Raw genomic sequence first — 15,472 nt, 5'->3', positions numbered from 1 at the left:
AATCGTATTTAGAACAATCTCCGCTACTACAGGCAAGCCCGGGATTCGGCCCACTCTAGGCTGCATTGAGTCCCAGGTGCGCGGGGAGGCAAATAATTTTGGAACAACAGCGGGGGGATTCCCCGTATAACCAGCAGCGGTTTACGATACTGTCGGGAACACCTAGACCGAGATGTAGATCTCGAGAGCCATTGTAGAGAAGAGAGCGAGAGAGAGAGAGAGAGATATCTCAATATCATCTGGTACGCGTTCGCCGCCCAAGACTGGGTAGGTATTAGGTCGACACTGGGAGACGAGGTTCGTGTGGCGGTGTACATGGACACACAGGCAGCCTGCAGAGCGCCGGGCGACGCGACGGTATAGCCAAATACCCAAGGTAGATTAGGTGGATGGTTGGTTGGGTGCGGGTGGATATATACTACGGGACTTTGGGTGAGCGAGAGGGGCGGCGGGGGTGCAGGCAGCGGCTATAAAGGCTAATTGGTTAAAAGCCTGCCGCGCTACAGGCTTGAATCAAGATCTTGGAGTGTTATAATGGATAAGTAACACACGGCACACCGTTGCACGTAGTCGAGGAGAGGCTCCGCGCCGTGGAGGAAACCTCCCTTCGGTGATTGGCGGACTCGCAAAGCTACCCCCGAACCGGTGCCGCGACGCGGAGCATCGATCGCCCTCGCGTCGAATCGCGGTGAGGCGAATCCATCCCCTAAGGATGGCCACGCCCCCGGCACCCTCCTCGCTCGACCCGAGCTTAGCAGCCCCGTGGATGAGCACCCGACGAGGGACGCCGAAGCACGAGACGACGACAACACGACTGGGACACTGCTGCTGCGTTAAGGGGTTTGTGTTTGTGCGCGATTTTCACCACGGTGTGTTATACTCGAGTTCCCGAGCCCGTAGTCTCAAACAGTATCTATCGTCGGTCACTTAAAGCGATTCCGAACCCGCGAGGAGACAGGCTCTCAGAGCACGCTGTGTTCATCGCGAGTCGAATATTGCGGACCACGGATTCTTGGGGTCGGTTGGTCGGTGATAATCTGAGAAGGAAGCACTTCGATCGCTTTTGACCGCAGGTATGGTTCGCACCCTCGAAACTTGATCGCTCACGAAGCTGTAGTACTGGACTACATGACTCGACCCCTTGTCCATATGCGTTGCACGTTGTTGAATCATAGTGCGAAGAGGCCGAGGAACCGGTGAATCAGCACTAAATCAAATCTGCCGATCTACGAATGCGATGGCATTTTATTCAGGAGTGATGCTGATCCTTTTCTATGTGTAAACAAGTTCTCGTGTTGAATGACATCAAGAAACGCGTGACGATCGGCCATCCAGATGATTCTGGAGCTTTGGTTGATTCAAAGACTTTTCGGGTTGTGAGTTACTGTGTAATGTGTTCGAATCGGATGACAGCGACTCGTCAAACGACGTAATCCATTCGAGAGGTAAAAATGCCGCCGCGTTTGACGAGGAAACCGTATAACAATTTTTTAGTACAATAGAGTTGGTGTCTTCACGTGTTTGTAGCATAATTCGGCTGATAAACGAGTGATAAAATGTCTGGTGAGACGGAAATAGAAGTGTCGGTTGTATCCGAGGAGGACTTGGAGCTTGAGGGTTCACGGAGTAGCTCGGCACCGGCCGAACTCCTTATTCAGGACAAAAATAACCGTAGCTTAAGCAATTCTTGTACAATTAACGGCGGCAAAGCCCCCCTGAGACCTGCCTGTACCCCGCAATACACCTCATTCAGCATATCCAGCATCCTCGGACGATCCGAGTCTCCGATAGCCGTCGCGGCCTCCTCTCCAACCCCGAAGGACCAGCCACCTCGTCAGGTCCTCCAGGCTAGCACGTCTCCGCAGACGTTGCCGCAAACCGCCTCGGCATCGCATAGCGAATCGTCGCAGCTTCTTGGCTTGCCAAGGCTTGGAAGTCTTACCACCGGCGGCTCGACTCATGGCGTCAACGGGAACAGCTCGAGCTTTGGGTCTGCCGAAGGCAACCCTTTGATGGGCCATGCAACGACGGATCTTGCAATGCTCTCTAGGTAGGTTCGTCTCATTTCTTCCTTCGTTTGTTCTGTGAGTGATAGAGTAGTAATAACAGCCATTGGCTCGGGACAATTGTTGAGGAATTTTTCGACATAAAGAATCAAGGAATTTCTTTGGCCGAAAATGCTGTCAAAACAGTTTTGACCCGGCAAGATATGAATTAGTAGATAAGTTTCTTGTATGAAGTTTTCTTTAGTAGCCTGTACTCACAGATGCAATTGCAAAAATGTAAATTCACTTCCAAATTTTGTTACGATATAGCCTTAACGCAATGGAGTACCACTGAATGATTCTGAGTCCTATACTTATAGAAGCTTGTTATTCTAAGATGTCGGTATTTCACTCTGTTGAGCACGATCTGCAAAATTATATTTCATCATGTCACGGTTTTCGTTATCCCCGTCGATACGGATTTTCATATGATTCGAGAAGAACGAATATTGACTATATATTAAATCAAACAATAATGAATTCGGTGAAAATCTTATTTCATTCAACCTTGGTTTTCTAGTTGAGAAATTGAAGTTCTACACTGTTAGGAACTGATGGCTTGTTTCGCGCAAAATGCCTTAATAATGCAATGAGGATCTAATCAATTCGGATTAAATTGAAGAATCGTCGCAGTTAGCGGATTGATAGCTTAGAAAGAAATTAGAAACCAATTGGACGTGAATACAGCCGACGTTTCAAGAAGCGGATATCCATTAATCGTTTTATTCAATCAATCATACAAGTTATACTATTTTCAGTGCCGGACGTACCATTACTAGCAACCATAAAAAATTCCTGCATCCAAAACCAGACCATATTTTTAACGGTAGTAGCACATCAGACTAGGAACGAAAAAAATTACACTAAGGACTCCATGCTTGATTATCAAAGCCAATTATAAATATGAAGCAATAAGAACTAAACTGAGAAATCGTTTGAAACAAAATTTTTAGGTACTTTCCCTTAATTACAGAGTTCTTGAACACGATCTGATATCACATAACATTATACCTGCTTAAATACTGTACATTAATTGAAATGACCGTATTATTATCTGCCAGCTCGGTATCTGCAACACAAAAATCACGTCGTGCAAAACCAAAATAGCTGAAATAACTCTACAATAATCGTTGGAGTTGTAACAGTCTTTGAACTATTCGGAACTATTTCGCACCAGAGAGCCACTAGTGACTAACCGGTGCGATGTACCGGACAAAATGATTTTATTCTTACACTGTTCCTTTACCCGCGGGCTGAATAGAGCTTCGTTTTTCCAATAGACGACAAAAGAAGCCACAACCTAGATACAGCCTCCATCGACTCCACTCTGTGTACCAGTGGTCCGTATTGGCACTAGCCAAATGCCCGAACGAAATACCCGTGACAAATAAAAGCACCGGCCAACCAACCGCCCCAGAGACTTCGCATGATCGATGAGGTGGAGGGATATCGAGTACCATCCTGGAATAATAGTTGGTATAACCAAGAAGCGTACTGCGTCCGTACGTATTTGCGGATGACACGTATAACGCGACACTCCGATGCGAATAGGGGGAGTTACTGCGGACGGTAATGGGTCTATTAGGCTGTCTCATTTAATAACAACGAATCCGGCTTCCCTCGCATTGCATTACTTACATCGGGTGGCATTAGATAGGTCTACTAGAAGAGGGGGAGACCAAACCTCGGGTGAGAGGGGTTCGCGGACGAGAGCGCTGCGTCGAGAGGGTTCGAGATGATTTTATCAGATTTGCACCCTCTAGCCCCAAGCAAAGCCCTAATGGTTCCAATTGCTTGTTTTCCAGCCGTTTACCATTTGATTAGGCCTCAAACTCACTCCAGCTCTACGCACCTCGAGGGCGAGACATCTGACATCGGACAATATTACATTTCCATGCATATTATCAACGCGATTAAGTATTCACTGCTGACATAAATGAACCTAAAAGCTTCACACCCGCTCTTTGACAGACAGATGTTAAATTAAAAGAATCAACTTTACCGATTCTTTTCGAACACGTTCGTGAAATTTCCGAAACACGTATTACATGGGCTGATAATAACTACACTTGTTTTACATTCTTTCTATTACGATCATGAAAATTAGCTAGTTTTTTACTCATCATCAATGTATTACCATGCAATAATATAAATTCTTCGTGAAGTTTGCTGCACCCAAATTACTCGTGTCCATCAAACACATTGGCATCGAATTGCGCACACTAAAAATTTATAAATATAGTTCTCTTCTTTAATTACTTGAAAATGTGAGTATAATTTCCATACTTAATTATGTAATAAAATTTTGTCGAATCTTTGGAATAAGAATTGAAATGTGAATTGCTGCAGTACCTACGCACGACTGCTACGTAAAACATATGAATAGAATGATAACGTTGCATGAAAATGGATTACGCAATGAAAAGTGACTAGAAGCGACAAAATTGACCATTAGATTTAATATCCCTGCAGTGATATTGAGACTGGGAACGAAAATACGTTTAAATTGATTCACTCTCTCGTAAATTTGTGACAATCTACTTCTGGCAACGATGTGTGTTTTTCACTCTGGTCCGCTATATGCGGAAATATTTGCAGACTGTATACCTACGCAAACCATGACGTTTAATTCGCGTACACGTGGCACGCATACGGGACAATGTGAATGCGTGCAGACTGTGAGTGGCGGGAAATTTGAAACTCATTATAACCGAGGCGCTACTAATTATCGCAATATTCCCAACGTTACATCGCATCATGCTGTAGACATACCTATATGTATATTGAGTTTAACGTGTCTCGAGAGCGAAGTGAAGCAATTGTTCTCTCGCTGTTGTTAGCTCGTCTTTTCCAGCTTCATCAACGTCGCTTCAAATCCTCCAGCTATACTCGCATCCTGCACGATGCGGATTATACGCTCTTATACAACTAGCTAAAGCACGGAATACTCTACACGTACCTACCTACTGCATATACGCTTGCAATCTGTTTCTCGGCGTTCGTAGATACATAATTAGCGGTGCGCACTGAATAGAAAGCTGAAATCGTCAAAGTAATATTCGCGACGACTCGCTCCCTCTTTGGTACATTTCTGACGTATACACATGGGGCTTTCCATTCGAAATGTACGAGCCGATGGGGGAAAACCTCTTTAACTTTCCGGTCCCTCCGCTAAATGACGGTCTGTCAAAAACGGAACTTAAAATAAAAAAAAATACTATCCTGTGGATTTAGCATCTCTCGGCGCTTTATTCAATTTTCTTTTATTATTCAAGATTATTAAACTGTCTAAAACATTACGACAAAAATTGTAGAAATAATTTTTTAAATCGTACAGTATGTATAATATAAGTGATTAATAATTTGCCGGATTTTCATGTAATGCTTGACTGGTTTAATTTTTCTCAGGGGGGTCTCCTGTTTTTTTTAATTATGTATTTACAAATGTTACAAGAAACATGTGTTTCTATCCAAATCCGGCATATTGCAAATCTCGGAAAATAAAATGTGAAAGTACACGAATATTTGAAAAAGCGATTGAATACACATTTATACCTCGGAAAAGATGAGACAAAGCTTCTACACGATTTTGGTAAAACGAATTTCTAGACCAAGCCGTGTTATCCGACTCTAATCTCTTCACGTTCAAGTGATAAAAAAAAGCCTTCTTATTATATTATCAAAAGATTTTTGAGTATGTACCGCATTACCGTGCAGAAAGAAACGATATATCAAATAGTTTAATATTATATTATTTTTTTAAATTATTTATAGATACAATATAATGCAACAAACTGTATAGATTGCATAATAAATGATACTAATCACAGCCACTATTTTCAGACACTTGGGTAAAACCATAAAGCTTCGGTACTTGCCGTTAGGTGTTTATCGCTCATGATGAACCGCGACTTAACCCAGTTCACGGGAGAAACATGCGCCTCATGGACGTTCTAAGGAAGAGCTGCAGATGCATTAATGGCGATGAGAAACTCGAAGGAGGTATCGTTCACCAGTTGATATACATGGCATCAGTGGGCCAAGGGACGCGGGATGGATAGGAGGAATCAATTTGGTGGTACTTGCATAATAGATGCAGATGGTAGAGTAGCCTAGAGAGTATAGAGGCATATAACGTGAATATCGGGGATGTAAGAAGCCGGCGAATCCCCGGAGAATATCTTCCCTGCACTTCGGGGCGCGTCTTTTGCCTGCAGGAAGGAAGTACCCGATCTGATTTATTATTGATCAAACCTCCGCCGTGATAAGCTGTGCAATCCGTCTATATTATCTCGGCTTTTAAGACTCAAGTTAGGTATATACATCCGGCCCTTCTCAAGTCCTCCGGTTTCTCATCCTCGTTAGCAAAGATCGGCAGCCCCGTTGAGTTTCCTTAAACTGAGCTGGGGCTACTTGTCGCAAATTAAGACCTCTCCGAGGTGCTGCATAATAACATCTCACGACAATCGCTCGAGGGGGTGTCAAGAGAGCGCGTTTTACGTTGGCACAAGCGACCTGCCTACGTACCTCCGTCACAGTTCCTCAGGCAGCTTGCAACCGCTAAGTACCTGACCACTTTTAGATCCTAGCGTGAGGCCCAAGGGCCTGGATTTAGGGCGGCCAAGAAGAGACCGAGTAATACCTACTAACGAAAACATTTACCTTCAAAAGATTTCGTCTCCATTAATCAGGTCGTACTGGTTAAGGTTTTCGAGTTCTGTAAGATCTAAAATTTTTGATACTATAACGATTTATTGTGAGCCAGCCTATATTTTTACTAGTGCGCTAAATTCTAGCGATGTTTTTCGCATAGGTACTGTCGTGAGAATGAAGTGTGTGCAGTTTTCCAAGCATTGAAAGCTACGCGACTTATGAGAAATTTGGTCGAGAATCAGTTTCTCCAATTTCTCGTGTCCAAAAAATTGGTTTTTAAACAAAAATCGGTCCGTCTGCTGTTGCAAGACCTTACATTCGTATAATTGGCATGAAAAATGGCCATGTGACGTTTCTTTTAACGGATGCTTTTGTCGGAACATATTCGAAATTTCAATTTTCTAATAACTTTCGCAATGTTCTCGAAAGGGGCTGGTTAAAAAAAAAAATTTTTAATCTATAGGGCTTTAAGGATTCGAGTAATGGACATGAAAAATTGCCATGTTCGCAAGAACGATATAGTTGTCGATGAAACAAATTTTTGTAACCGCTTTCGACGTAAAAAATTGACATGTCAAAAAACCCTTCGTGTATAAAAGAAAGTTAAGTGAACATCGCTTTGAGAACGTATATTCCGACCCAAGAAATCAAGAAAAAACGCAAAAGATTTTTGTGACCATTACCGATTTACCGGCGTGTCTGCGCGGACCATGATCTAGGCTGCGGGGATGGATGCATGGGAAGCAAGGCGGAAACTTTGGGATCTAAAGGAAACAATTAGGGCTGTAAAAGGGCAGAGGAACGTTACCAACTGCAGCGCGCGGTAAAGATGATAGGTGTTTGTACCTGGGCGAGGGTTGCAGCGATGCTTACAAACAGTGAACGTCAGATTTCATTTTTATCTCTTCGGGGCATCTGCGGCCGTCTGCTAGTCGTCAGCCGCTTGTTCAAGATGTATCGTACGTAATCTCACCTATATATAGTGCTTGGAGCGGGATAAAGCTGTTAATTTGTTTGTTGTGTCGTGCCCTTACTCCCTCCCTCTTTCACCGTTGTGGCGCTATCCCTCTTCTTTTCGAACTCATACCTTTACGCGTCTGTGTCTGTTTTTTACTTCCGTATGTATTTGTCCTCGCTGCTGAAGAAACGAACGCAAACGCGATCCCGAGAGCGTGCAGACGTTATGAGAGAAATCGAGCTGCTCCTATATATATAAATATATATACATATATACGTATATGTGCGTGTATACCTGCGGACATGGAGCAGCACCGTCGGCGGGGGAGGTTTTAGGGCTTCCGAAGCCCTGGTTTGAGTATCTTCGTCTTACCAGGCAGGATAGTAATTCTGAGCAATTGTCACCTTAGATCGACCGCCTGCCACTTTCGGCAAATATCTTTATATGTGTAAACGGAGACATTAGGGTGACTACATAGAAATATGAAAAAAAAACATCTCATTTTTTATTTCATATTTCAATATTCAACACCGTAAAGTCTGTTTTCATATTTAAATTTTCACATTTCTCACACATTAATTGAACATTTATTTGGGAACAATATATAGACGATCAAGACCATGGAACTACCTTTAATTTATATGAATCGGTAGGCGTGTATTTACTCGTTACAACTAAAGGTTTTTAATCTTAACATTAACAACTAATCATATTCAAGTTCTATATTAAAGTATTGAAAAATCTTGTTCTTACATTGGAACTCTGTGAAATAAAAACCAGAAATAAAGCAGGATTTTGGAAACATTATTAATTTCGTAAGTTGAGACTTTTACTCGACAAAAAAAATGGCAATTTTAACGTCTTGGTCATAGGTTTATCATGTATATATGCATGTAGAACGTTAATCAATGCGGCACAATTTTATTCTTTCAATACGCAAATCAAACTGTTTTCTTCGATTCCATTCTAGAATTTTTTCTTGGAAGACTTTTTATATCATTATAGAATCGGAGCTTGAAATTTTCCTGTAATAATGTTGATGTTTGAAACTTAACAAATCTAGATGCCATTTCTTGATATTCTGATGAATGTTAAACAATTTGAACCATGGCTAATTAACAATATTACACAGATGAATCGTCTGTTTTTTTTTTAATTTTATGCAGATAAGAGTTTGGAACTAACTGTTGAGACTAAAGCCATCAAAAAAATTAGAAAGTACTGATCTAATTAAAAATTGGTGAATTTGAATTAGTTGAAAGAATTTGATAATAGTATAATCGCATATTGAGATAAGAAAATTATTGTCACTCGACAAAAAATGATAAAATTAGAAGATTCAAAACATGCAAAAGTTGAACAATGCTCTTAATATTAATTAAACAGACATCGTAAATGACTTGTACTAATTTGTCTATAGTAGCATAGCGTATAACCCTCATCGAAACAGATTTCAACCCTCTTAAATTAGACAATATAGAAATCAGCTCCAGACGTTTCATCTCAATCCAAAATTCACAAAAATGATGCACAATTTTGTACAAACAAACCCAAAAGCAATGGAAAGAATAAACATGCAATGCAATATTTCGCATCGACTTGTAACTTGTAAACCACGAATTCTAAACAATTTCTTCCATATGACCAACCTTTTCTTGAAGTTGTCCAAATAGGAGGGTCATAATTAAATATAACGGCCACCCGTAATGGCTTTGGAGAGGAAGCTGGAAGAATGTAATATTCGTTAACAACTAGGCAAGCTATGAGGACGCTTGTGGTAACATATCTATGTGTGCAGCTAGCTACCTTATATCGATCGTGAATGGCCCGCCCACCTTGGGAGCTATCAGGGCCAGCTTTGCTAATGTGCAAAGAGGTAATTGCCTGCAGGGGTGCCAACTCTCCCGAGACCCTTTGTGCGCAGGGTCTGCACGAATGAATTTCAGAATTACAAATGATAAAATACGCGTTATTAAACCTGCACCCGCGAACTTACGCCAATCGATGTGCCTTCGGCTGTAATGTGTTATACCCTCGCTAGATGAGCTCGCAATCGCTAGAACTTTGTAATTATTATCGCAGGTACGAGGGAGGCGTTTATTATACCTGCTTGTGCACTACTTTGGGTTTATGTATATCCCCAACAAACGCCGACATTCCCTGCGACTCAATTTTCAAACTGCAGCCTTTGAAGCGTCCCCGCGGGGGTTGGAGTCTGCAAAAACGGAAGTATTAATCCCAACTTTTTCTCCACCAACGGCATAAGCCGCCCCTCGAATTCGAAACTCGGCTAAGAGGTTGAGAGAGGGAGTATTAGGAGCCTGACCAAACCTGCGTCTCCAATTTCCCTCTTGAGACTCGCACTCCAGAATCCGAGTTTCAAAGAACCGAGAGAGTTTTCGCGTAGCGAAGCTGCCGAAACATGGACGCGAGGGCCATTTTAACGATTAAAGAAACTTTATTTAATACGCGCAGAGCAAACGGCCCGGCTACCCTAATGGACATAATTAAATTAATTACTTACCCTTCTGTACTCGGCGTACAAAAGTTTCCAAATTGTACGGTGTACACCCCATGTTTATATACATACATACCTGCGCAAAACGGTCGAAATCATCACCCCGCATCGTTTGCTCTTTGATGTCTTTCGTTATAACTCCGGGATTCCTGAGGCGTGAAATTAGACGCCGTCTACCGCTCAAAATGGCCGCCGCTACAGACCGTTGGCAACTCTGAATTCGGAATGAAACGCAAAGAAGACAAGACAGCTCTCGCCTGCGTAGCTTCTGACACCTAAATTGGAACCCATAGACGTGCAGAAGCTAAGCATGTCGCTTTCAGAATTTTTTCTCACCCATCGTGAGGGCCCTAGAAACCCAGGAATATTTCATACGCCGACCACATTAGACTCCCGAAATATTACAATCTATCGTTGTGATTGCATATTCATTTCACTGCCATTTAGGGTGGATACGTACTGCATTGATAAATGTTTTAAAATTTTATCCATAGTTGAGTAGTTCACATGGTAAACCGATCGAGATCTTGGATTAAACTTGAAAAAATTCTTTTATAATGACACTTGGGCATCGCATGGCTTGATATTTTATTACAGTTTTATCATTGAATAGTAGTTTAAAGCTGGTAATTAAAAAGATAATAATACAAGGCTGTAGAATGTCCTGAAAAAGTGTATTGGAGTTAACTGATGGAAAAGAAGTATCGTGTTTCGTTTTTTCCCTCCTATTGTTTCCTCATTGATTGTTGTTTCTTTTTTGTCTGATCTTCTCCATCTCTTCTAATAACAAAGCCGCTCTGATCCGGTTACCGTCATGATTCTCAAAGTGATGCCAATCTAAGGACTTTCTAAACAAATTAGCAATTCGTTGATAGGTTTTCAAACAGTAGTTCGGATGCATTCAAAAATTATTTGGTTAGGATTGAGAAATTCACACCATGAAGCACTTATATAATCGAGACAACGATACTCAAGTAGTTCTGTCCGTTCCAAGTATACCATGACGTAATTTAGGACCAACAGAAAAAAAATCTATACACTTAACGATTCGCATCCAATATTTCATGTATTTCCGAAATTCATCATACCTGTGCATTTCTGCTCTCGATGTAAACCAGTCTAAAAGATCAGGTAAATTTTTCTGCCCCGTCAGACGTCGTCGCGCTCTATTAGAAGGAATAAATCAGGATACGCAAGGCTACACTTCCCCATTTTAATCGTGTTCTTACATCTGTGAGGAAATTTAAAAGAGTATCTCCACGCATATGTGATATAATATGCGGATCAGCACTGGTTGCCTGCAATGAAAGCATCGTGGAAATAATTGGCGTCAAGGTATGCTATAATTAAACCGTTATCATTTCAGACTGGGGATCATGTCTTCGTTGATAGCTGGCCGCTATCCCGTTGGAATCGGGAGTATTTTCTTCCCGTCGCCGCTCCAACACCTCCATCAGCATCAGCATCACCCACGTTTAACCACGACGGGAACAAACGTGACTAGTAGTGGCCAGGAAGCCGCGGATGCTGAAAACATTCAAAGAATGCTACCCGCCAGCGGGGGTTGGCCTTTTCACTGGCGACCAAGCCACACGCTGCAAGCCCTCAACCACCACTCATCGAACGATGGAAATTCCCATCGGCAAAGTCCTTCGGCGACCTTTTTGCAGAGAGGTGAGCCCCTCGAAATACGCAGTCTCGATTAGATTTATCGCACCCCGACATCACCACTCCTCACTGAGGAACGACCTCCGATATTTCAGAGCTGCACGCGGAGTTTTTTTATCGCACTTCGTCAGCCCCAAACCTGCAGACTGGTGGAAGATAGTGAATAAATATTTGCAGTTGGGTTGACAAACCACTTCTGGGTTTAAAAAGAAATTGAAGTAACGGTAGTCGTCGGGCATGTTGAAAGTTGATGGCGAAGGTAACTGCAAGGGACAATCAGGCAACCGGGCACTCGAGGATGACCCCTACCATCCACCGAAGCTATGGCTTCCATGGCTTCCGCAGTGACAAGCCAGCGCCGATCGACTTAGCTATCAATCGCTTACCTATATACCCGCGTGTATACCGTAGCCCGTTGTCTACTTAAGTTGAGAACAAGTTACCCCGAGCCTTGTTGTTTGCTCTCATCGGCCATGCCACTTTATTCAAGGGACTCGGACTCCGCGCTGCTGCGACATCGAGCATACTTGCGTCACAATTGGCCGTTACGCCACTCGCGGTTTTACCTGCGCCTGTGTGTGAAACTTTAGACGTCTACAATAAAACGTGTTACGTATCGATTCCGAGACTCGCTTGTTGTTAGCTATGCAACTCGGCACGTAGTCCGGGTAGTATCGAACTTCTGGGCTTGTATTTGTATTCATTTCTTTATCCTCCAAAGTTTTTTGCATTTTCTAGAAGAGACTTTAACCTGATAGTTTCTCATTGCGATTAAATTTTGGCTGCTGGATTCCGTTTCTTCACTTTGCTCTCTGAAGATCTAGTCAAATATCCACAAAACGAACAATTTTTATGCATCAGAAGTATTTGAGAGAATATTTCGATAATATGAATTGTGAACGAGCTTAACATACATCCGTTCAAGTTCACATGCTTCAAATTAATTTTACGGTTCGTAATTTTTATTTGACTTCAATCATATACACCATTTGTGAAACGGAATCACTTATTGAAAAAATAAATACCGTGTACCTGTCAATGATTTCGCAAAGACCTTACAAAAAGATACTCCATTCCTCAAATTTATGCACGGCTTATTTCGAATTTTCGGTTTTGGAATCTGATGAAATTGCAAGTGGTTATTCATCCCTACGTAACCCTACGCAAACTTGTTTTCAAACATATAACGCTAGAAGAGTTTGAGAAGATTTACAAAATTTGATTCCATCGACATAAACAGCAACTGTTCTAAATTGTGTAGAAATCACATCGTCATTACGCGTAGTTATCTTCGGTGTACATTCAAAACCCCGTATAAACTGTCAGGAGCTAATAATTTGACTGAAACTGCGCGTGGCCGAAACAAATAATATGACACTCTCTAGGAGTGTCAATCGTTTCTCTCGCCAATAACTAATTTTGTATGTGTACCTACAATTCAACAGTTTCCACGAGACCCCAAGAGACAGGATCGTTAAATTCCGAGGGCTTTACAACGCCATGCCTCGATACTTTATTAATTACACAGACGAGTTAATTTGAACGAAATATTAGCACATGATGAAAGAAAAGTGTCCACAATTTCAGTAAATTATGCAAAATAATATATGTTTCAACCAAAATACCGCCCAAAAGTTTAAGATTATATGTTTTTGTAACATTTTATACCGATTTGACACTTTACGTATAGTAGGATCCCAACTTGAAAAATACTTACTGATCTCGCATATTGAACTTTGCCGCATTGTTTCATTATCTCGGGTTTATTGGTTGACAGACGACGAGGAGGAGGAGCACGGAGTGACCATGGCTCGAGAACGGAGTCCATCCTCTGGTGACGACGGTCATGACGATCCGGTTGACGGGGACGGCGATGGCGACGGTGACGGTGACGCTAATTCCACGTTACACTCGTCAGGTAGTGGTCAAATGGGGGTCGGTGTCGACGGGAGGGATTCCGGGAGTATGAAGAGGAAGAAAAAGACGCGGACCGTTTTCTCCCGGTCGCAAGTTTTTCAGCTGGAAAGTACCTTTGACATGAAACGCTACCTATCGTCCTCGGAAAGAGCCAGCCTAGCAGCGTCTCTACGTTTAACTGAAACCCAGGTGAAAATATGGTTCCAAAATCGAAGAAACAAGTGGAAAAGACAGCTGGCTGCTGAGCTCGAGGCTGCGAACATGGCGCACGCTGCACAGAGGCTCGTCCGCGTGCCAATTCTCTATCACGAAGCCTCCGCAAGCTCGTCCGTGGCTTCTTCGTCGTCCTCGGCACATCCGTCGGGACAACCATCCCTCTCCCACTCTGTGGCAGCTTCCTGCAACCCACCGCATCCCCAAAATCAGGCCATATTCTATGCCCATCACCACCACCATCATCATCCTGCTCATGTTCAGCACGCTTTGCTGCCGCACCAGGTGCACCCCCAACCCCCACCGCCACCACCGCCCCCGCCGAATCCTCATCCGCCACCACCGCCACCGCAACCCTCTACGCAATAATACCTTGAATATAGCAAGGAGAGATATTTCGATGAAGCATCCTTTTCCTTATCCCCGTCCCGAGAAAGCGAGAGAAAAATAAAGAACGGAAAAACGAACGAACGAACGAGCAGGAATGAAAAAGAAAACACAATCCCATCTCTGTAGGTATCATTTACTCACAAAAACGTTCATTGTCTATCGCATACAAAAATTACTATTAACGAATAAAAAAAAATCTAATATATCTATATTACATTGTAAATGCTACATGTAACAGAGGTTTTTTTTATTCCTTACCGCATATATTCATATGAGCAAAGATGCCCAGAGCGGATGATACTCTCCATCTTTACCCTTATATGTATACATACTGGATCTGTGGTGTGATCCACCCACGTTGCTACCTGAGCACTAAAGTGAGATACGTATGCTATACGGGTGTGAATTGCATACATCTAGACTGGAATGGAACTGCTCGCTATGAACTCGAGGCCACGTGGGACTCGACTCCTGGTGACAATGCGATGCAGTCGGGACACGCGATGCACTTCAATCATCTCACTCGACCCTCTGATCTCTCAACCTTCCATTTAAGTATTGCTCTTGTCTTCTCAGCCTCTGCATATCACACTTTCGACACACATACACACGCGTGCGTTATGTAAACTGTGTGATCTCTGAACTCCACCATTCCATTCGTCTTCGCGGTTCATCTCCCACATCGTATGCGGAGTACATCTTTCCGCCGCCCTTTTCCTGGATGCTCGATCTCGACGAATGTGCGTATTATTGCTAGTGCTTTATTCTCCTACGTATATGTATACATATATTTTTCTCTCCATCGCCTGCTCTTTTTCATACTTTATATATGGTATACCGCATATTTTCTCCGAGTATAAATCTGGGTATTCGTGACACCGTGTAAACCAACTTCTCAACTTTGCACTCCCATTTTGAGATACTCCAAGTTTTAGTCACAAATGTCAAATTCCTTGGGAACCTGACTGGTTTAGCACGTAAAGGTTGTCCCCTGTGGCTGCAGAAACCAGAAATACACTTTCTTCTCCCACCGCGTCTTTCAGGCTGTTTTTTATCGTTCAAGTCCGTCATTGAATAAATATATACTTATTAAACTCTCGACATTCTTCT

At 42.6% G+C, this 15,472-nt stretch overlaps 2 protein-coding genes across 2 annotated transcripts; both read left to right on the top strand.

Annotated features, from left to right (window-relative positions):
- Positions 1-791: 791 nt before the first annotated feature.
- LOC124416070 (homeobox protein Hmx-like) lies at positions 792-15,096 on the top strand. Its single transcript, XM_046896911.1, has 3 exons — positions 792-2,050; positions 11,541-11,848; positions 13,620-15,096. The coding sequence occupies exons 1-3, from the start codon at positions 1,557-1,559 to the stop codon at positions 14,339-14,341; spliced, it is 1,524 nt and encodes a 507-aa protein (XP_046752867.1). The 5' UTR covers positions 792-1,556; the 3' UTR covers positions 14,342-15,096.
- LOC124416071 lies at positions 3,112-3,994 on the top strand. Its single transcript, XM_046896912.1, has 2 exons — positions 3,112-3,773; positions 3,851-3,994. Exons 1-2 carry the CDS (start codon positions 3,587-3,589, stop codon positions 3,979-3,981), a joined length of 318 nt encoding a protein of 105 aa, XP_046752868.1. The 5' UTR covers positions 3,112-3,586; the 3' UTR covers positions 3,982-3,994.
- Positions 15,097-15,472: the final 376 nt, after the last annotated feature.

This window comes from Diprion similis, chromosome 2 (genome assembly GCF_021155765.1).
Source record: "Diprion similis isolate iyDipSimi1 chromosome 2, iyDipSimi1.1, whole genome shotgun sequence".
Lineage (NCBI taxonomy): Eukaryota > Metazoa > Arthropoda > Insecta > Hymenoptera > Diprionidae > Diprion > Diprion similis.
This window is presented reverse-complemented; position numbering and strand designations above follow the sequence as displayed.

What these genes read in the sequence shown, in the direction of transcription:
- LOC124416070 (XM_046896911.1), top strand. Translation starts at nt 1,557, where the DNA reads ATGTCTGGTGAGACGGAAATAGAAGTGTCGGTTGTATCCGAGGAGGAC. An exon ending in GATCTTGCAATGCTCTCTAG is followed by an intron (nt 2,051 to 11,540) that starts GTAGGTTCGTCT and finishes TTATCATTTCAG; the next exon opens with ACTGGGGATCATGTCTTCGT. An exon ending in GGCGACCTTTTTGCAGAGAG is followed by an intron (nt 11,849 to 13,619) that starts GTGAGCCCCTCG and finishes ATTGGTTGACAG; the next exon opens with ACGACGAGGAGGAGGAGCAC.
- LOC124416071 (XM_046896912.1), top strand. Translation starts at nt 3,587, where the DNA reads ATGCGAATAGGGGGAGTTACTGCGGACGGTAATGGGTCTATTAGGCTG. An exon ending in GAGAGCGCTGCGTCGAGAGG is followed by an intron (nt 3,774 to 3,850) that starts GTTCGAGATGAT and finishes CTTGTTTTCCAG; the next exon opens with CCGTTTACCATTTGATTAGG.